The 20,751-nt window shown below is 54.2% G+C and overlaps 1 protein-coding gene across 1 annotated transcript in view; it reads left to right on the top strand.

Annotated features, from left to right (window-relative positions):
• The window catches only part of ATP2C2 (ATPase secretory pathway Ca2+ transporting 2), a 101,773-nt gene that overhangs the window by 60,552 nt on the left and 20,470 nt on the right, over nt 1–20,751 (top strand). Inside the window, exons 10-22 of the mRNA XM_069739493.1 lie at nt 48–123; nt 4,209–4,275; nt 4,347–4,471; nt 5,380–5,477; nt 5,580–5,681; nt 5,832–5,921; nt 12,697–12,798; nt 12,890–13,046; nt 13,161–13,331; nt 15,938–16,035; nt 16,115–16,165; nt 16,297–16,463; nt 18,459–18,527. Coding sequence (XP_069595594.1) covers nt 48–123; nt 4,209–4,275; nt 4,347–4,471; nt 5,380–5,477; nt 5,580–5,681; nt 5,832–5,921; nt 12,697–12,798; nt 12,890–13,046; nt 13,161–13,331; nt 15,938–16,035; nt 16,115–16,165; nt 16,297–16,463; nt 18,459–18,527 — 1,373 coding nt within the window. The remainder of the gene's footprint in view (nt 1–47; nt 124–4,208; nt 4,276–4,346; nt 4,472–5,379; nt 5,478–5,579; nt 5,682–5,831; nt 5,922–12,696; nt 12,799–12,889; nt 13,047–13,160; nt 13,332–15,937; nt 16,036–16,114; nt 16,166–16,296; nt 16,464–18,458; nt 18,528–20,751) is intronic.

The following is a 20,751-nucleotide window of genomic DNA, read 5'->3' as shown; positions in this document are numbered from 1 at the left end:
CTCACCACTTTCAGACGCTATTTCTCATCACATTCTCTTTATTTCAGACACCTAAAACACCTCTACAGAAAAGTATGGACAGGCTGGGGAAGCAGCTATCCCTCTGCTCATTTGGGATAATAGGTGAGCCCATCCCCAATATCAGCCATCCCTCTGATCACAGCTGCTCTGTCAGCACAGCCAGCAAATATAGAGGGGGTATTGGGGGTACGGCAGTGGCAGCATGTGTGGGGTATGGCAGGGGCAGCATGTGTGGAGTAATATGGGGTCTTTGTGGGGTACGGCGGGGGCGTCATGTGTGGAGTAAGATGGGGTCTGTGTGGGAGACGGCAGAGGCAGCTTATGTGGAGTAAGATGGGGTCTGTGTGGGGTACGGCAGGGGCAGATTGTGTGGGGTACGGCAGGGGCAGATTGTCTGGGGTACGGCAGGGGCAGCTTATGGTGGAGTAAGATGGGGTACGGCAGGGTCGGCCTATGTGGAGTAAGATGAGGTCTCTGGGGTACAGCAGTGGCGGCCTATGTGGAGTAAGAAGGGGTCTGTGTGGGGTACGGCAGGGGCAGATTCTGTGTGGTATAGCAGTGGCCGCCTATGTGGAGTAAGATGGGGTCTGTGTGGGGTATGGCAGTGGCGGCCAATGTGGAGTAAGATGGGGTCTGTGTGGGGTATGGCAGTGGCAGCCTATGTGGAGTAAGATGAGGTCTCTGTGGGGTATGGCAGTGGCGGCCTATGTGGAGTAAGATGGGGTCTCTGTGGGGTATGGCAGTGGCAGCCTATGTGGAGTAAGATGGGGTGTGTGTGGGGTACGGCAGAGGCGGCCTATGTGGAGTAAGATGGGGACTGTGTGGGGTAGGGCAGTGGCAGCCTATGTGGAGTAAGAAGGGGTCTGTGTGGGGTACGGCAGGGGCAGATTGTGTGTGGTATAGCAGTGGCGGCCTATGTGGAGTAAGATGGGGTCTCTGTGGAGTAGAGCAGTGGCGGCCAATGTGGAGTAAGATGGGGTCTGTGTGGGGTATGGCAGTTGCGGCTAATGTGGAGTAAGATGGGGTCTGTGTGGGGTATGGCAGTGGCGGCCTATGTGGAGTAAGATGGGGTCTGTGTGGGCTATGGCAGTGGCAGCCTATGTGGAGTAAGATGGGGACTGTGTGGAGTACGGCAGTGGCGGCCTATGTGGAGTAAGATGGGGTCTGTGTGGGGTATGGCAGGGGCGGCCTATGTGGAGTAAGATGGGGACTGTGTGGGGTACGGCAGTGGCGGCCTATGTGGAGTAAGATGGGGACTGTGTGGAGTACGGCAGTGGCGGCCTATGTGGAGTAAGATGGGGTCTGTGTGGGGTATGGCAGGGGCGGCCTATGTGGAGTAAGATGGGGTCTGTGTGGGGTACGGCAGTGGCGGCCTATGTGGAGTAAGATGGGGACTGTGTAGGGTACGGCAGTGGCGGCCTATGTGGAGTAAGATGGGGTCTCTGTGGGGTATGGCAGTGGCAGCCTATGTGGAGTAAGATGGGGTCTTTGTGGGGTATGGCAGTGGCGGCCTATGTGGAGTAAGATGGGGTCTCTGTGGGGTATGGCAGTGGCGGCCTATGTGGAGTAAGATGGGGTCTCTGTGGGGTATGGCAGGGGCAGGTTGTTTGGGGTACGGCAGTGGCGGCCTATGTGGAGTAAGATGGGGTCTCTGTGGGGTATGGCAGTGGCGGCCTATGTGGAGTAAGATGGGGTCTCTGTGGGGTATAGCAGTGGTGGCCTATGTGGAGTAAGATGGGGTCTCTGTGGGGTATGGCAGGGGCAGGTTGTTTGGGGTACGGCAGTGGCGGCCTATGTGGAGTAAGATGGGGTCTGTGTGGGGTATGGCAGGGGCAGGTTGTGTGGGGTATGGCAGTGGCGGCCTATGTGGAGTAAGATGGGGTCTCTGTGGCGTATGGCAGGGGCAGGTTGTGTGGGGTACGGCAGTGGCGGCTTATGTGGAGTAAGATGGGGTCTCTGTGGGGTATGGCAGTGGCGGCCTATGTGGAGTAAGATGGGGTCTGTGTGGGGTATGGCAGGGGCAGGTTGTGTGGGGTACGGCAGTGGCGGCTTATGTGGAGTAAGATGGGGTCTCTGTGGGGTACGGCAGTGGCGGCCTATGTGGAGTAAGATGGGGTCTTTGTGGGGTATGGCAGTGGCAGCCTATGTGGAGTAAGATGGGGTCTGTGTGGGGTACGGCAGTGGCGGCCTTTGTGGAGTAAGATGGGGTCTCTGTGGGGTATGGCAGTGGCGGCCTATGTGGAGTAAAATGGGGTCTCTGTGGGGTATGGCAGGGGCAGGTTGTGTGGGGTACGGCAGTGGCGGCCTATGTGGAGTAAGATGGGGTGTGTGTGGGGTATAGCAGTGGTCGCCTATGTGGAGTAAGATGGGGTCTGTGTGGGGTACGGCAGGGGCAGGTTGTGTGGGGTACAGCAGGGGCGGCCTATGTGGAGTAAGATGGGGTCTGTGTGGGGTACGGCAGTGGCGGCCTATGTGGAGTAAGATGGGGTGTGTGTGGGGTATAGCAGTGGCGGCCTATGTGGAGTAAGATGGGGTGTGTGTGGGGTATAGCAGTGGCGGCCTATGTGGAGTAAGATGGGGTCTGTGTGGGGTATGGCAGTGGCGGCCTATGTGGAGTAAGATGGGGTCTGTGTGGGGTATGGCAGTGGCGGCCTATGTGGAGTAAGATGGGGTCTGTGTGGGGTATGGCAGGGGCGGCCTATGTGGAGTAAGATGGGGTCTGTGTGGGGTATGGCAGTGGCGGCCTATGTGGAGTAAGATGGGGTCTCTGTGGGGTACGGCAGTGGGGGCCTATGTGGATTAAGATGGGGTCTGTGTGGGGTATAGCAGTGGCGGCCTATGTGAAGTAAGATGGGGTCTGTGTGGGGTATGGCAGTGGCGGCCTATGTGGAGTAAGATGGGGTCTTTGTGGGGTATGGCAGTGGCGGCCTATGTGGATTAAGATGGGGTCTGTGTGGGGTATGGCAGTGGTGGCCTATGTGGAGTAAGATGGGGTCTTTGTGGGGTATGGCAGGGGCAGGTTGTTTGGGGTACGGCAGGGGCGGCCTATGTGGAGTAAGATGGGGTCTGTGTGGGGTATGGCAGTGGCAGCCTATGTGGAGTAAGATGGGGTCTTTGTGGGGTATGGCAGTGGCGGCCTATGTGGAGTAAGATGGGGTCTGTGTGGGGTACGGCAGGGGCAGGTTGTTTGGGGTACGGCAGGGGCGGCCTATGTGGAGTAAGATGGGATCTGTGTGGGGTACGGCAGGGGCAGGTTGTGTGGGGTACAGCAGGGGCGGCCTATGTGGAGTAAGATAGGGTCTCTGTGGGGTATGGCAGGGGCAGGTTGTTTGGGGTACGGCATTGGCGGCCTATGTGGAGTAAGATGGGGTCTGTGTGGGGTACGGCAGGGGCAGGTTGTGTGGGGTACAGCAGGGGCGGCCTATGTGGAGTAAGATGGGGTCTTTGTGGGGTATGGCAGTGGCGGCCTATGTGGAGTAAGATGGGGTCTTTGTGGGGTATGGCAGTGGCGGCCTATGTGGAGTAAGATGGGGTCTGTGTGGGGTATGGCAGTGGCGGCCTATGTGGAGTAAGATGGGGTCTTTGTGGGGTATGGCAGTGGTGGCCTATGTGGAGTAAGATGGGGTCTTTGTGGGTTATGACAGTGGCGGCCTATGTGGAGTAAGATGGGGTCTTTGTGGGGTATGGCAGTGGCGGCCTATGTGGAGTAAGATGGGGTCTGTGTGGCGTATGGCAGGGGCAGGTTGTGTGGGGTACAGCAGTGGCGGCCTATGTGGAGTAAGATGGGGTCTGTGTGGGGTATGGGAGGGGCAGGTTGTTTGGGGTACGGCAGGGGTGGCCTATGTGGAGTAAGATGGGGTCTGTGGGGTACGGCAGGGGCAGGTTGTGTGGGGTACAGCAGTGGCAGCCTATGTGGAGTAAGATAGGGTCTCTGTGGGGTACAGCAGGGGCGGCCTATGTGGAGTAAGATGGGGTCTGCGTGATGTGTAGGAACGGCGGGGGCGGGCTCACTATTTTGTTTGCTGTTGGTTCTCTTGGGGGGGTAGAGAGAGTACATAGATTGTGATGCGCTGCTCTTATTAGAGAGGGTCTGTCTTGCCCGTCCTTCTGACCATTGCCCTTCTCGCCCGTCCTGACCCTTGCCCGTCTCTCCCGTCCTCCTGACTGTTGCCATCTCTCCCTCACAGGGCTCATCATGCTGATTGGCTGGCTCCAGGGGAAGCCTCTGCTCAGTATGTTCACCATCGGAGTCAGGTATGTTCCTCAGATCTCGGATGATGGGGGTTTTCCCACCTCAAGCCATGAGCTCTCGTCTTTGCTTTCAGTTTGGCTGTTGCTGCTATTCCTGAAGGTCTGCCCATCGTGGTCACAGTGACGCTGGCGCTCGGGGTCATGAGAATGGCCAACAAGCGGGTGATCGTCAAGAAGCTGCCGATTGTAGAGACGCTGGGTGAGTGTGAGCGGAAGCTGACAAGGGTGGAAAGTGCCAGTCCCGGCAATGCCAACCTCACCCACAGCCCTTCAACAATGCCAACATGGCCGAGAGCCCCTGAACAACAACAACAACCTGGCCTAGAGCCCCTGAACAACACCAACCTGGCCCAGAGCCCCTCGACAATGACAACCTGGCCTAGAGCGCCTCAACAACGCCAAACTCACCCACAGCCCCGCAACAACACCAATCTGGCCTACAGCCCCTCTACAACGCCAGCCTGGCCCAGAGCCCCTCAACAACGCCAACATGGCCCAGAGCCCCTCAACAACACCACCCTCGCCTAGAGCCCCTGAACAAGGACAACCTGGCCCAGATCCCCTGAACAATGACAACCTGGACCAGATCCCCTGAACAACGCCAGCATGGCCCAGAGCCTCTCAACAACGCCAACCTGGCCCAGAGCCCCTCAACAACACAACCCTCGCCCAGAGCACCTGAACAAGGACAACCTGGCCCAGAGCCTCTCAACAACGACAACCTGGCCCAGAGCCTCTCAACAACGACAACCTGGACCAGAGCCTCTCAACAATGATAACCTGGCCCAGAGGCTCTCAGCAACGACAACCTGGACCAGAGCCACTGAACAACGACAACCTGGCCCAGAGCCCCTCAACAAGACCAACCTGGACCAGAGCCCCTCAACAACACTAACATGGTCCAGAGCCCGTCAACACTGCCACCCTCACACAGAGCCCCTCAACACCGCCACCCTCACCCAGAGCCCCTCAACAGCACCACCCTGGCCCAGAGTCCTGACCGGATTTCATTTCCCAGCTTTCGGTTGTCATTGTGGCGTGAGGGCCACAGGGACCCCTCCAGTCACCGCGGCGGCACTTTAACTCTCGCTTGTTCTTCGCTGTCAGGTTGCTGCAACGTCATCTGCTCTGACAAGACCGGCACTCTGACCGCCAACGAGATGACGGCCACCAGATTAGTGACGTCGGATGGGCTGCACGCGGAGGTAACGAGCTGCCATTCCTATATAGCGGCCCCTCGTGGCCGTCGTGGCTGTGGCCCCTGGAGCTCCCCCTCTGCTTCTTTACATTTCTCTCTGCTCCCTCAGGTCACTGGCGTCGGCTACGTTGGGAAAGGATCCGTCAACTTACTGCCAGCAAATGAGGCGGTGCGGGAATTCTCCAACGTCTCCATAGGAAAACTGGTGGAGGTGAGACATCCGTGGGGGCAGAGTAGTACAGCTCTTTAGGTTATTCAGCATATGTACATTGGGAGGATCCTGGTGAATGCCCCCAGCAGCACAGAGTATTTTTTGGGAGGGTTCTTCTGATGTCATTGATCCACTCTCTCATCTGCTCAGGCCGGCTGTGTCGCCAACAATGCCGTCATCCGGGGTGACACGCTCATGGGTCAGCCAACGGAGGGTGCCTTACTGGTCCTGGCAAAAAAGGTAAGAGGTCAGTGGTCACAGACAAGAGACGGAGGGTTGCCAGACAGGAAGGGGTTAACGTGCACCAGATACATGTCACACAACCTAGTCTGCTGCTTGTTAGTGGAAACAGTCAGCAAGATGGAAGACACTGCCCAACAGCTTAGCTGGACACTGTTATGTGGGGGGCACTTAGATTCTCCTACATCAGAGTCAACTGGTAAAGATAAAGGTCTGTTGACCGAAACATCACTACAGGAGGCAGAATAAATGTTAGCTCTTGTTTTTTCACCATCCACTGTGGCGCTGTCTTTTTGGTCTTTGTGGTCTTGGTACTGTCCGGGATGGGCTCCCTGGTTTTGGACGTGCGCTCTTGTGTCCGCTGAGACCTTCAATCTATAAAGAAAAGGGTGCGGTTTTGACTTTCTTTAGTTTTGTCTCCTACATCAGAGTCTGGTATAAAGAGGACACTTCCCAGAATGCAATTCATCAAAACACGCTCTGTGCAGAATTATGAGTGCAGCTCTGGAGTTGCCTGCGACCTGTATAATCTGTGCCCACCATACCCCATAGCGACATCATGTAGGCTTGGTGGTAATGGACACGGCTGGGGGTCTACACACACCGCTGTGAGTGTGGACTGTGACTGTAGCACAAGATACTGCAGTCTATTACTCCCCGTTATCAGCCATTTCAGTCATTCCTTTCCCACAATTCCCTGTAGGACGTGTTGAAGGATAGCATAGGATGTGCCAAGTTTGGCACCATGCTTGTGCCGCAACTTTCCTCCGGACACTTTCGTCTGATAAGTGATCCCACGCAGCCGCGATCTGCGCCGTATTCTACAGACGCCCATTCTCGTGGTGGTGCTGTACGCAGTGATCCCCGGACGCCTGTTCTCGTATTGGTGACCTACATGGTGATCCCCGGATGTCCGTTCTCATAGTGGCGCCATATGCAGTGATCCCTGGATGCCCGTTCTCGCAGTGGTTTCTGGACACCTGTTCTCACAGAAGTGCAATACAGGGTGGTCTCCGGACGCGTGTTCTCACAGAGGGTTAGGGTACACGGTGGTCTCTGGACGCATGTTGTTGCAGTGGTGCCGTATGTGGTGGTCTCTGGATGCCTGTTCTCACAGAGGTGCAGTACACGATGGTCTCCAGATGTCTGTTGTCGCTGTGGCGCCATACACGGTGGTCTCTGTACACCTGTTCTCACAGAGGTGCCGTACAAGGTCGTCTCCAGATGTCTGTTGTCGCAGTGGCACTGTACACGGTGGTCTCTGGACGCATGTTGTTGCAGTGGTGCCGTATGTGGTGGTCTCTGGACGCCTGTTCTCACAGAGGTGCAGTACACGGTGGTCTCTAGATGCCTGTTCTCACAGAGGTGCAGTACACGGTGGTCTCTAGATGCCTGTTCTCACAGAGGTGCAGTACACAGTGGTCTCTAGATGCCTGTTCTCACAGAGGTGCAGTACACGGTGGTCTCTAGATGCCTGTTCTCGCAGAGGTGCAGTACACGATGGTCTCTAGATGCCTGTTCTCGCAGAGGTGCAGTACACGGTGGTCTCTAGATGCCTGTTCTCACAGAAGTGCAGTACACGGTGGTCTCTAGATGCCTGTTCCCACAGAGGTGCAGTACACGGTGGTCTCTAGATGCCTGTTCTCACAGAGGTGCAGTACACGGTGGTCTCTAGATGCCTGTTCCCACAGAGGTGCAGTACACGGTGGTTTTTAGATGCCTGTTCTCACAGAGGTGCAGTACACGGTGGTCTCTAGATGCCTGTTCTCGCAGAGGTGCAGTACACGATGGTCTCTAGATGCCTGTTCTCGCAGAGGTGCAGTACACGGTGGTCTCTAGATGCCTGTTCTCACAGAAGTGCAGTACACGGTGGTCTCTAGATGCCTGTTCCCACAGAGGTGCAGTACACGGTGGTCTCTAGATGCCTGTTCTCACAGAGGTGCAGTACACGGTGGTCTCTAGATGCCTGTTCCCACAGAGGTGCAGTACACGGTGGTCTCTAGATGCCTGTTCTCACAGAGGTGCAGCACACGGTGGTCTCTAGATGCCTGTTCTCACAGAGGTGCAGTACACGGTGGTCTCTAGATGCCTGTTCTCACAGAGGTGCAGTACACGGTGGTCTCTAGATGCCTGTTCTCGCAGAGGTGCAGTACACGGTGGTCTCTAGATGCGTGTTCTCACAGAGGTGCAGTACACGGTGGTCTCTAGATGCCTGTTCTCACAAAGGTGCAGTACACGGTGGTCTCTAGATGCCTGTTCTCACAGAGGTGCAGTACACGGTGGTCTCTAGATGCCTGTTCTCACAGAGGTGCAGTACACGGTGGTCTCTAGATGCCTGTTCTCGCAGAGGTGCAGTACACGGTGGTCTCTAGATGCCTGTTCTCGCAGAGGTGCAGTACACTGTGGTCTCTAGATGCCTGTTCTCACAGAGGTGCAGTACACGGTGGTCTCTAGATGCCTGTTCTCACAAAGGTGCATGCAGTACACGGTGGTCTCTAGATGCCTGTTCTCACAGAGGTGCAGTACACGGTGGTCTCTAGATGCCTGTTCTCACAGAGGTGCAGTACACGGTGGTCTCTAGATGCCTGTTCTCACAGAGGTGCAGTACACGGTGGTCTCTAGATGCCTGTTCTCACAAAGGTGCATGCAGTACACGGTGGTCTCTAGATGCCTGTTCTCACAGAGGTGCAGTACACGGTGGTCTCTAGATGCCTGTTCTCACAGAGGTGCAGTACACGGTGGTCTCTAGATGCCTGTTCTCACAGAGGTGCTGTACACGGTGGTCTCTAGATGCCTGTTCTCACAGAGGTGCATGCTGTACACGGTGGTCTCTAGATGCCTGTTCTCACAGAGGTGCAGTACACGGTGGTCTCTAGATGCCTGTTCTCACAGAGGTGCAGTACACGGTGGTCTCTAGATGCCTGTTCTCACAGAGGTGCAGTACACGGTGGTCTCTAGATGCCTGTTCTCACAGAGGTGCAGTACACGGTGGTCTCTAGATGCCTGTTCTCACAGAGGTGCAGTACACGGTGGTCTCTAGATGCCTGTTCTCACAGAGGTGCAGTACACGGTGGTCTCTAGTTGCCTGTTCTCACAGAGGTGCAGTACACGGTGGTCTCTAGATGCCTGTTCTCACAGAGGTGCAGTACACGGTGGTCTCTAGATGCCTGTTCTCGCAGAGGTGCAGTACACGGTGGTCTCTAGATGCCTGTTCTCGCAGAGGTGCAGTACACTGTGGTCTCTAGATGCCTGTTCTCACAGAGGTGCAGTACACGGTGGTCTCTAGATGCCTGTTCTCACAAAGGTGCATGCAGTACACGGTGGTCTCTAGATGCCTGTTCTCACAGAGGTGCAGTACACGGTGGTCTCTAGATGCCTGTTCTCACAGAGGTGCAGTACACGGTGGTCTCTAGATGCCTGTTCTCACAGAGGTGCTGTACACGGTGGTCTCTAGATGCCTGTTCTCACAAAGGTGCATGCAGTACACGGTGGTCTCTAGATGCCTGTTCTCACAGAGGTACATTACACGGTGGTCTCTAGATGCCTGTTCTCACAGAGGTGCAGTACACGGTGGTCTCTAGATGCCTGTTCTCACAGAGGTGCTGTACACGGTGGTTTCTAGAAGCCTGATCTCATAGAGGTGCAGTGCACGGTGGTCTATAGATGCCTGTTCTCACAGAGGTGCAGTACACAGTGGTCTCTAGGTGCCTGTTCTCACAGAGGTACAGTATACGGTGGTCTCTAGATGCCTGTTCTCACAGAGGTGCAGTACACGGTGGTCTCTAGATGCCTGTTCTCACAGAGGTGCAGTACACGGTTGTCTCTAGATGCCTGTTCTCACAGAGGTGCAGTACACGGTGGTCTCTAGATGCCTGATCTCACAGAGGTGCAGTACACGGTGGTCTCTAGATGCCTGTTCTCACAGAGGTGCAGTACACAGTGGTCTCTAGGTGCCTGTTCTCACAGAGGTGCTGTACACTGTGGTCTCTAGATGCCTGTTCTCACAGAGGTGCAGTGCACGGTGTTCTCTAGATGCGTGATCTCACAGAGGTGCACTACACGGTGGTCTCTAGATGCGTGTTCTCACAGAGGTGCAGTACACGGTGGTCTCTAGATACCTGTTCTCACAGAGGTGCAGTACACGGTGGTCTCTAGATGCCTGTTCTCACAGAGGTGCTGTACACGGTGGTTTCTAGAAGCCTGATCTCATAGAGGTGCAGTGCACGGTGGTCTATAGATGCCTGTTCTCACAGAGGTGCAGTACACAGTGGTCTCTAGGTGCCTGTTCTCACAGAGGTACAGTATACGGTGGTCTCTAGATGCCTGTTCTCACAGAGGTGCAGTACACGGTGGTCTCTAGATGCCTGTTCTCACAGAGGTGCAGTACACGGTTGTCTCTAGATGCCTGTTCTCACAGAGGTGCAGTACACGGTGGTCTCTAGATGCCTGATCTCACAGAGGTGCAGTACACGGTGGTCTCTAGATGCCTGTTCTCACAGAGGTGCAGTACACAGTGGTCTCTAGGTGCCTGTTCTCACAGAGGTGCTGTACACTGTGGTCTCTAGATGCCTGTTCTCACAGAGGTGCAGTGCACGGTGGTCTCTAGATGCCTGTTCTCACAGAGGTGCAGTACACGGTGGTCTCTAGATGCCTGTTCTCACAGAGGTGCAGTACACGGTGGTCTCTAGATGCCTGTTCTCACAGAGGTGCAGTACACGGTGGTCTCTAGATGCCTGTTCTCACAGAGGTGCTGTACACGGTGGTCTCTAGATGCCTGTTCTCACAAAGGTGCATGCAGTACACGGTGGTCTCTAGATGCCTGTTCTCACAGAGGTGCAGTACACGGTGGTCTCTAGATGCCTGTTCTCACAGAGGTGCAGTACACGGTGGTCTCTAGATGCCTGTTCTCACAGAGGTGCTGTACACGGTGGTTTCTAGAAGCCTGATCTCATAGAGGTGCAGTGCACGGTGGTCTATAGATGCCTGTTCTCACAGAGGTGCAGTACACAGTGGTCTCTAGGTGCCTGTTCTCACAGAGGTACAGTATACGGTGGTCTCTAGATGCCTGTTCTCACAGAGGTGCAGTACACGGTGGTCTCTAGATGCCTGTTCTCACAGAGGTGCAGTACACGGTGGTCTCTAGATGCCTGTTCTCGCAGAGGTGCAGTACACGGTGGTCTCTAGATGCCTGTTCTCACAGAGGTGCTGTACACGGTGGTCTCTAGATGCCTGTTCTCACAAAGGTGCATGCAGTACACGGTGGTCTCTAGATGCCTGTTCTCACAGAGGTGCAGTACACGGTGGTCTCTAGATGCCTGTTCTCACAGAGGTGCAGTACACGGTGGTCTCTAGATGCCTGTTCTCACAGAGGTGCAGTACACGGTGGTCTCTAGATGCCTGTTCTCACAGAGGTGCTGTGCACGGTGGTTTCTAGAAGCCTGATCTCATAGAGGTGCAGTGCACGGTGGTCTATAGATGCCTGTTCTCACAGAGGTGCAGTACACAGTGGTCTCTAGGTGCCTGTTCTCACAGAGGTACAGTATACGGTGGTCTCTAGATGCCTGTTCTCACAGAGGTGCAGTACACGGTGGTCTCTAGATGCCTGTTCTCACAGAGGTGCAGTACACGGTTGTCTCTAGATGCCTGTTCTCACAGAGGTGCAGTACACGGTGGTCTCTAGATGCCTGATCTCACAGAGGTGCAGTACACGGTGGTCTCTAGATGCCTGTTCTCACAGAGGTGCAGTACACAGTGGTCTCTAGGTGCCTGTTCTCACAGAGGTGCTGTACACTGTGGTCTCTAGATGCCTGTTCTCACAGAGGTGCAGTGCACGGTGTTCTCTAGATGCGTGATCTCACAGAGGTGCACTACACGGTGGTCTCTAGATGCGTGTTCTCACAGAGGTGCAGTACACGGTGGTCTCTAGATACCTGTTCTCACAGAGGTGCAGTACACGGTGGTCTCTAGATGCCTGTTCTCACAGAGGTGCAGTACACGGTGGTCTCTAGATGCCTGTTCTCACAGAGGTGCAGTACACGGTGGTCTCTAGATGCCTGTTCTCACAGAGGTGCTGTACACGGTGGTTTCTAGAAGCCTGATCTCATAGAGGTGCAGTGCACGGTGGTCTATAGATGCCTGTTCTCACAGAGGTGCAGTACACAGTGGTCTCTAGGTGCCTGTTCTCACAGAGGTACAGTATACGGTGGTCTCTAGATGCCTGTTCTCACAGAGGTGCAGTACACGGTGGTCTCTAGATGCCTGTTCTCACAGAGGTGCAGTACACGGTTGTCTCTAGATGCCTGTTCTCACAGAGGTGCAGTACACGGTGGTCTCTAGATGCCTGATCTCACAGAGGTGCAGTACACGGTGGTCTCTAGATGCCTGTTCTCACAGAGGTGCAGTACACAGTGGTCTCTAGGTGCCTGTTCTCACAGAGGTGCTGTACACTGTGGTCTCTAGATGCCTGTTCTCACAGAGGTGCAGTGCACGGTGTTCTCTAGATGCGTGATCTCACAGAGGTGCACTACACGGTGGTCTCTAGATGTGTGTTCTCACAGAGGTGCAGTACACGGTGGTCTCTAGATACCTGTTCTCACAGAGGTGCAGTACACGGTGATCTCTAGATGCCTGTTCTCACAGAGGTGCCGTACACGGTGGTCTTCAGACATCTGTTGTCGCAGTGGCACTGTAATCGGTGGTGTCTGGACTCATGTTGCCGCAGTGGTGCGTAGCTGCTGCTGTTCTTTGCACCATTCACTTTCTTCTCCATTTCCAGATGGGCCTCGGAAACGCCGGCGAGAATTACATCCGCAAGAAGGAGATTCCCTTCAGCTCGGAGCAGCGGTGGATGGCCGTGAAGTGCGCAGACAAGATGGAGGTAAAGCATGCTACCCCCCTCCCAGCTAATCATCGTCCGCCCCTCCCCAGCTGGTCGGCCGCCATCCGTTACCTGACGCACTTTCTTCCAGGACCAGGAGGAGGTTTACTTCATGAAGGGCGCGTACGAGGAGGTGGTCCAGTACTGCACCGTCTATAACAGCGGCGGGATGGCCCTGCCTCTGACCCCTCAGCAGAGGGCGCAGTACCTGCAGGAGGAGAAGACTATGGGAAGCCAGGGCCTGCGAGGTATGAGCCCCCCACCCGGGATCTGATCACCACTGACACATTGTAACAGACCCCCAGCACAGGAGGTAAACTGATGGGAGTTATAGTGCTATAATGGCATCTCCCATCTTCCAGTCTTGGCTTTGGCCTCCGGAGCGGAGCTGGGGAAGCTCACCTTCCTGGGACTGATCGGGATAATAGACCCCCCACGTAGCGGAGTGAGCGACGCCGTGCAGACCCTGCTGGACTCCGGGGTCGCAGTGAAGATGATCACAGGGGACGCGCTGGAAACGGCACAGGCCATTGGTGAGCTGCAACCAAACCTCTGCTGGTCTACTGTTATCAGACTGCAGAGGTACAATTCAGTACAGGATCAGCAGAATAGTGAGTGCAGCTCTGGAGGTGACTGGAGGATAAGACATGATGTAACAGCAGAATAGTAAGTGCAGCTCCGGAGGTGACTGGAGGATAAGAAAGGATGTAACAGCAGAATGGTGAGTGCAGCTCCGGAGGTGACTGGAGGATAAGACACAATGTAACAGCAGAATAGTGAGTGCAGCTCTGGAGGTGACTGGAGGATAAGACATGATGTAACAGCAGTGTCACGGTTCACGGGGAGGAGACCTTTATCATCCCCACCGCTCACACCAATTTGTCATGAACCGGGGTTGTTTGGTTGCCCCTGGTTACTTTCTGAAGGGAATTTATCTATATCCCTCTTCCCAGTTCCGGTTTGGAACTTGCGGCTCTTTGGCGTTCCCTTACCCTCAGGTCAGACAGGGTACTGCACCTTTTATAATTAGTCGCCAGAAAGGCTGCCTTACTTTGTCCTGGCTAATGGGCACACTGCAGCGAGGGCGATATAACTACTCCCACTCAGGCGGGAACAATAATTATCAACGCCTTCGTCGCTACAAAGCCTCCCAACCACCCAGGACAAATCTGCTGCCACCAGCTCCAATTTCTTAATAACAGGTCTGTATTAGCGTAGTAGCGTAATTCACTTCAGAGGATGTGACAGTTCGTTATAGAGCAAGGAGAGACAAAGCTAGTAATTATATATATTTTACTCTGAAAGGGTAGTCAATGTTTACAGAAATATAAAAAGGTATTATAAAAGTAGGCAAATATCATATGTACAATACAATTAAAAATGAAATAGGATTAAAGTTGAAAACACTTACCTTTCTTTCATATCATTTCAACTCATGGCTGACATGTGCTGTGGGGAGGGGAACACATCTAGATGCATCACACACCTATCTCGCAGCTAGACCCGGGACCAAAGACTAGTGAAGACTGATGTCAACTCACTTATCTCCCTGCCCAAAACCCAGGCACTCCCCCTGTGGTGACCTCACTCAGAGGCTGAATCCTCCCCTTTCTTAGAGTTATTACAAACCATTTCTATACATAGCTCGCTGTATGAACCTCAAATAAGAATGACACAATGATCAGGATGTTCGCCACGTCGGGGGTTCTTTTCAGTATAAACATGGCGTAGGTATATGACTCGCTTATGGAGAAAGCCGTTCCTTGCATGCCATTAGGTGTAGCTCCTTGCGATTTTAGGGAGTTATAGATCTCTCGGTGGATAACCAGAATATATAATCCATATATCTCTAGCCCTGATCGGTGCCAGTAGACATAACTTTAAAAGTACAAAAGAGTCCCATGCAGTTTAGGAAGTGGCTGTACCAGTTTTGGCTGGTATTAGGCGGGAGGGGGGATTGTTGTGAATTCTGTGGCAGAGCTCCCTCCTGTGGTCACAAGTGGTACTTCGGCTGATTCTCTCTGGGAGCTTCCGTTTGTGGAGGAAACTGGTACTGCTGCTTCTGAGTTTCCTCCCTCAGGTGATCTGGTGAGGTCGTTAGGTGCTTCTCTACTTAACCCCACCTAATGCTTTGATTCATGCTTCCTGTCAATGTTCCAGTGTTGGACTTGTGTTTCTCTGGATCATTCCTGTGGCCTGCTGCTCTGCATAGCTAAGTGCTTCTTTGCTATTTGTTGCTATTTTTTCTGTCCAGCTTGTCTATTTGTTTTGCTGGAAGCTCTGGGACGCAAAGGGTGTACCTCCGTGCCGTTAGTTCGGTACGGAGGGTCTTTTTGCCCCTTTGCGTGGTTTTCTTTAGGGTTTTGTGTAGACCGCAAAGTTATCTTTTCTATCCTCGTTCTGTCTAGAATATCGGGCCTCACTTTGCTGAATCTATTTCATCCCTACGTTTGTCTTTTCATCTTACTCACAGTCATTATATGTGGGGGGCTGCCTTTTCCTTTGGGGTATTTCTCTGAGGCAAGGTAGGCTTATTTTTTCTATCTTCAGGCTAGTTAGTTTCTCAGGCTGTGCCGAGTTGCATAGGGAGCGTTAGGCGCAATCCACGGCTGCCTCTAGTTGTGTTTGGAGAGGATCAGGGATTGCGGTCTGCAGAGTTCCCACGTCTCAGAGCTCGTTCTATTATTTTGGGTTATTGTCAGATCACTGTATGTGCTCTGACCTCCATGTCCATAGTGATACTGAATTACCTATCATAACAGGGGATGAGGGGTTTAGGGAGACTGGCTTTCGCAGCACAGAGCCATAAAAATTTGGCTGGTCTCACATTACAACGAGATTGCAGGGGGAGGGAGTTGTCTGCAGGCTAAGAGAGAAGCAGAGCTTTCTAGGCAGAGTGAAGGTGGTGGTTGGAAAACCATAGACCTTTTAGATATATATTCAAAACATGGCATATTCATATTATCGTGACTAGCAGAATAGTGACTGCAGCTCTGAAGGTGACTGGAGGGTAAGGCATGATGTAACAGCAGAATAGTGACTGCAGCTCTGAAGGTAACTGGAGGATAGCAGTGAGTGCTTCCCCTGGGTACAGTGCCCCTCTAGACCTCCCCCCGCACTCACGCCCCGTGTCTCTCAGGCAGGAGCATCGGTCTGACTAACGGACACCTGACGGCGATCTCGGGGGACGAGCTGGACGCTCTGGATGAGTCGGCGCTGCCGTCGGTGGTCACTAAGGTCCGGTTTCTTTCTTCTTTCTGGGGGGCTGCAGCTCGTGGGTGGTTTGGGTTCTGACTTCTGGTTTTGGATCTTCAAGGTGTCCGTCTTCTACAGAACCAGCCCCAAGCACAAGCTGAAGATCATCAAGGTAACGCGGCCCCGCGCTGATCCCCGTGCTGATCCTCTGCGCTCCGCTTTATAATCTGGGGGCTGCTGTCACACCCCATCTGTCCGGCTGTGTAGTAACTCTGCTGCTTGTCTTGTGGCGCACCCCTCCAGGCTCTGCAGCGCACTGGAGCCATTGTGGGTATGACGGGGGATGGTGTCAATGATGCAGTCGCTCTCAAGTCGGCCGACATTGGCGTCGCAATGGGAAAAACCGGCACAGACGTCAGTAAGGAGGCGGCGGACATGATCCTGGTGGACGACGACTTCTCTACTATCATGTGAGTAAATAAGCCAGGAGCCTGACACATTGTCACAACACTTCACCTCTGAACACTAGATGGCGTCCAGTCTTTCACTGACAACAAGTAGTGATCTGGAGACAAACTTTGTGAAGTCCATAAAAAGTTTCAGAACTGTCCGGATTCTGATGACTACTTTCTGTACAAGACGTGACTGGCCCTTTAATCTCCAGTAGTCGTTCTGCCGCTATGAGATGATGGGGGTAGTCATCCTGCAGTGTTTGCTATCAGCGGCTGACACATGTAATGTTTCTGCACCATTAGGCCGCATTAGTGGCAGCAGTGGAAGTGTGTAGCGGGTGACTGGACACAGCACCCCCTCATCCCGCACCGCCAAATCCGTATGTACAGAGATGACAAAAGGATCCTGCTGTCTCCTGGCAAATAGCCGTCGGCCACAGGTGACATTACCGCTGCAGCGGCCCCCGACCATCGTGTGCGTCACCGGATCTTTCTTCACCACCAGTCCAGCTATACTGCACAGATGTGTGACCTGCAGTGTAAAGCAAGGAGGTGCAGAGCCACAGCCTGATAGGGCAGAAGCTTCACACTCCACAGATGAGTAGTAGTAAAGCAGAACCGGATGCACAACGTACGGCCTCGCAGAGAGGGGCGTATTGCATGACAAACATCATAGACTGAGCCGAGGGCGTGCTGCCCGCTGTAGATTCATCCGAGAGAGCGCTGCCCAGTGTAGACTGAACCGATGGAACGCTGCCCGGGGTAGACTGATCCGAGGGAGCGCTGCCCGGGGTAGACTGATCTGAGGGAGCGCTGCTCGAGGTAGAATGATCCGAGGGAGCGCTGCCCGCTGTAGACTGATCCGAGGGAGCGCTGCCAGGGGTAGACTGATCCGAGGGAGCGCTGCCCGGTGTAGACTGATCCGAGGGAGCGCTGCCCAGTGTAGACTGAACCGAGGGAGTGCTGCCCGGGGCAGACTGATCCGAGGGAGCGCTGCCCGGGGTAGACTGATCCGAGGGAGCGCTGCCCAGGGTAGAATGATCTGAGGGAGCGCTGCCCGCTGTAGACTGATCCGAGGGAGCGCTGCCAGGGGTAGACTGATCCGAGGGAGCTCTGCCCGGGGTAGACTGATCCGAGGGAGCGCTGCCCGGTGTAGACTGATCCTAGGGAGCGCTGCCCAGGGTAGACTGAGCCGAGGGAACGCTGCCCGGTGTAGACTGATCCGAGGGAGCGCTGCCTGGGGTAGACTGATCCGAGGGAGCGCTGCCCGGGGTAGACTGATCCGAAGGAGCGCTGCCCGGGGTAGACTGATCCGAAGGAGCGCTGCCCAGGGTAGACTGATCCGAGGGAGCGCTGCCCGGGGTAGACTGATCCGAGGGAGCGCTGCCCAGGGTAGACTGATCCGAAGGAGCGCTGCCCGGGGTAGACTGATCCAAAGGAGCGCTGCCCGGGGTAGACTGATCCGAGGGAGCGCTGCCCAGTGTAGACTGAACCGAGGGAGCGCTGCCCGGGGTAGACTGAGCCGAGGGAGCGCTGCCCGGGGTAGACTGATCCGAGGGCGCGCTGCCCGGGGTAGACTGATCCGAGGGAGCGCTGCCCGGGGTAGACTGATCCGAGGGAGCGCTGCCCGGGGTAGACTGATCCGAGGGCGCGCTGCCCGGGGTAGACTGATCCGAGGGAGCGCTGCCCGGGGTTGACTGATGCGAGGGAGCGCTGCCCGGGGTAGACTGATCTGAAGGAGCGCTGCCAGGGGTAGACTGATCCGAGGGAGCGCTGCGCAGGGTAGCCGAGTCAGGGTCTCTGTCCTGCCACTTTCAAGGTCTCTGCCCCACTGCCGCCATGTTCAGAGTCTCTGCCCTGCTGCTACCACGTTCAGGGACTCTGACCCCCTGCATTCAGAGTCTCTGCCCCACCGCCGCCATGTTCAGGGTCTCTGTCCAACCACAATCAGGGTCTCTGACCCGCCACATTCAGGGTCTTTGCTGTCCGTGAACTGATTTCTGTGTCTTTCAGGAACGCCATCGAGGAGGGGAAAGGAATCTTCTACAACATCAAGAACTTCGTCCGCTTCCAGCTCAGCACGTAGGTGTCAGGGTTGTCGCCCACGGACACATTGGAGTACAACGTGTGTGTTGGCCGCCATATTGTCAAAGTGTCCTGTCATAGACATGTGCAGCATCATATCTCTTACTCCAGTCACACCCAGAGTTGCAGACTGGGGCAATACCAACAGCCCCGCTGGGCTCCTGTCATGTGCGGCACTCTGCAGCATTGCATTGTGGGAGATGTAGTGTTTACAGCTGAAGATTTGTATGAAACCACTTCTCCCACAATGCTCTGCAGCAGATCACGCTCCGACTCTGAGCAAGCGCCAACACCTCACTTTAGAAATTGAAATCAATGAACAGATTGGTTAGATGTGTTGGGCAGCTATGTCTATTTGTCCCGACCGTCCCATAGGTGCCGGGAGTCATATAGATATAAAGGCACAGATGATTGGCCTCGGGGAGACCAAAACATCCAACACCGCGGAGACACCATCACGTGTTTCTCAACGCAGTGATTCCAGAACACTGCCCCCATCCCTTATGGGAAATATGCAGATGCATGTAAAGAAGCTGGCTATTCACTGCTTGCGTCGAGAAACACGTGATGGTGTCTCCGCCGTGTTGGATGTTTTGGTCTCCCTGAGGCCAATCATCTGTGCCTTTATAGCCTTTTTACTAGGCACTGCTCCTAATAGCCAGATTCCTACTCCACACTGATGAGGGGCAAACACCCTGAAACAGTTGTCTGTGGATGGATATCATGCTTGGCATAGGTGGCTTTCCTTCATAGGATGCTGCCCTTCCCGTGGTTGTTCCTTCCCGGGGAAAGGCCTGGCTATTCACTGCTTGCGTCGGGAGTCATATAGATGACTTACCCAGAGGTTAGCACTCGGGCAGCATGGTGGTGCAGTGGTTAGCACTGCTGGCGTCCTGGGTTCAGCTCTGACTGAGGGCGATGAGATTCCTCCTCTCAGGTGTATTGTAGAAATTGTAGTCAGTGATTGTAATGGGACCTGCTCTAGTTTTTTCTCACTTTCCCATAAATGCTGCGAGTCCTATTGATGATCTGGCCAGAAATAAGCTCTCAGGCAGCACAGTGGCTCAGTGGTTACCTCCATTGCCATCATACACTTGGGTCCTTAGTTCAACTCTGTCAATGAGATTCCTCCTTTCAGACACATTAGAAAATGAAAACAGAGACCTCAAATGAAACCTGCTCTTCCTTTTCAAGACCTGTCGGTGGGCACTGATCGACATATTGATGACCTTGCCATCAGGTAATGCTATGGTGGCACAGTGTTAAATACTTATTGCGTATATTTAATTATTATTATTATTATTATTATACATTTTTATAGCGCCATTTATTCCATGGCGCCTTACATGTGAATACGGGGCAAATATAGACAAATACATTAAACATGAGCAGATAACAAGGCACACGAGTACATAAGGAGGGAGGACCCTGCCCGCGAGGGCTCACAGTCTGCAGGGGGTGGGTGAGGATACACTAGGAGAGGGAAGAGCTGGCTGTGCGGCTGTTCAGTAGGTTGAGGATCACTGCACGCTGTAGGCTTGTCGGAAGAGATGAGTCTTCAGGTTCTTTTTGAAGGTTTCTATGGTAGGCGCGAGTCTGATGTGTTGGGGTAGAGAGTTCCAGAGTATGAGGGAAGCACAGGAGAAGTCTTGGATGCGGTTGTGGGAAGAAGAGATGAGAGGGGAGTAGAGAAGGAGGTCTTGGGAGGATCGGAGGTTGCGTGTAGGTAGGTACCGGGAGACCATGTCACAGATGTATGGAGGAGACTGGTTGTGGATGGCTTTGTATGTCAGTGTGAGGGTTTTGAACTGGAGTCTCTGGGCAATGGGGAGCCAGTGAAGGACTTGACACAGGGGAGAGGCTGCGGAATAGCGGGGGGACAGGTGGATTAGTCGGGCAGCAGAGTGTAGGATGGATTGGAGTGGTGCTATAGTGCTAGAGGGGAGTCCAGAGAGTAGGAGGTTGCAGTAGTCGAGGCGGGAGATGATAAGGGCATGCACTAGCGTTTTTGCAGTGTTGCGGTCAAGGAAAGCACGGATCCGGGAAATATTTTTGAGTTTGAGACGACAGGAGGAGGCAAGGGCTTGGATATGTGGCTTGAAAGAGAGGGCAGAGTCGAGGATCACCCCGAGGCACCGGGCGTGTGGGACTGGGGATAGTGAGCAGCCATTGACATTGATGGATAGGTCTGGTGGAGGGGTAGAGTGAGATGGGGGAAAGA

This window comes from Ranitomeya imitator, chromosome 9 (assembly GCF_032444005.1).
Source record: "Ranitomeya imitator isolate aRanImi1 chromosome 9, aRanImi1.pri, whole genome shotgun sequence".
Classification (NCBI taxonomy): Eukaryota; Metazoa; Chordata; class Amphibia; order Anura; family Dendrobatidae; genus Ranitomeya; species Ranitomeya imitator.
This window is presented reverse-complemented; position numbering and strand designations above follow the sequence as displayed.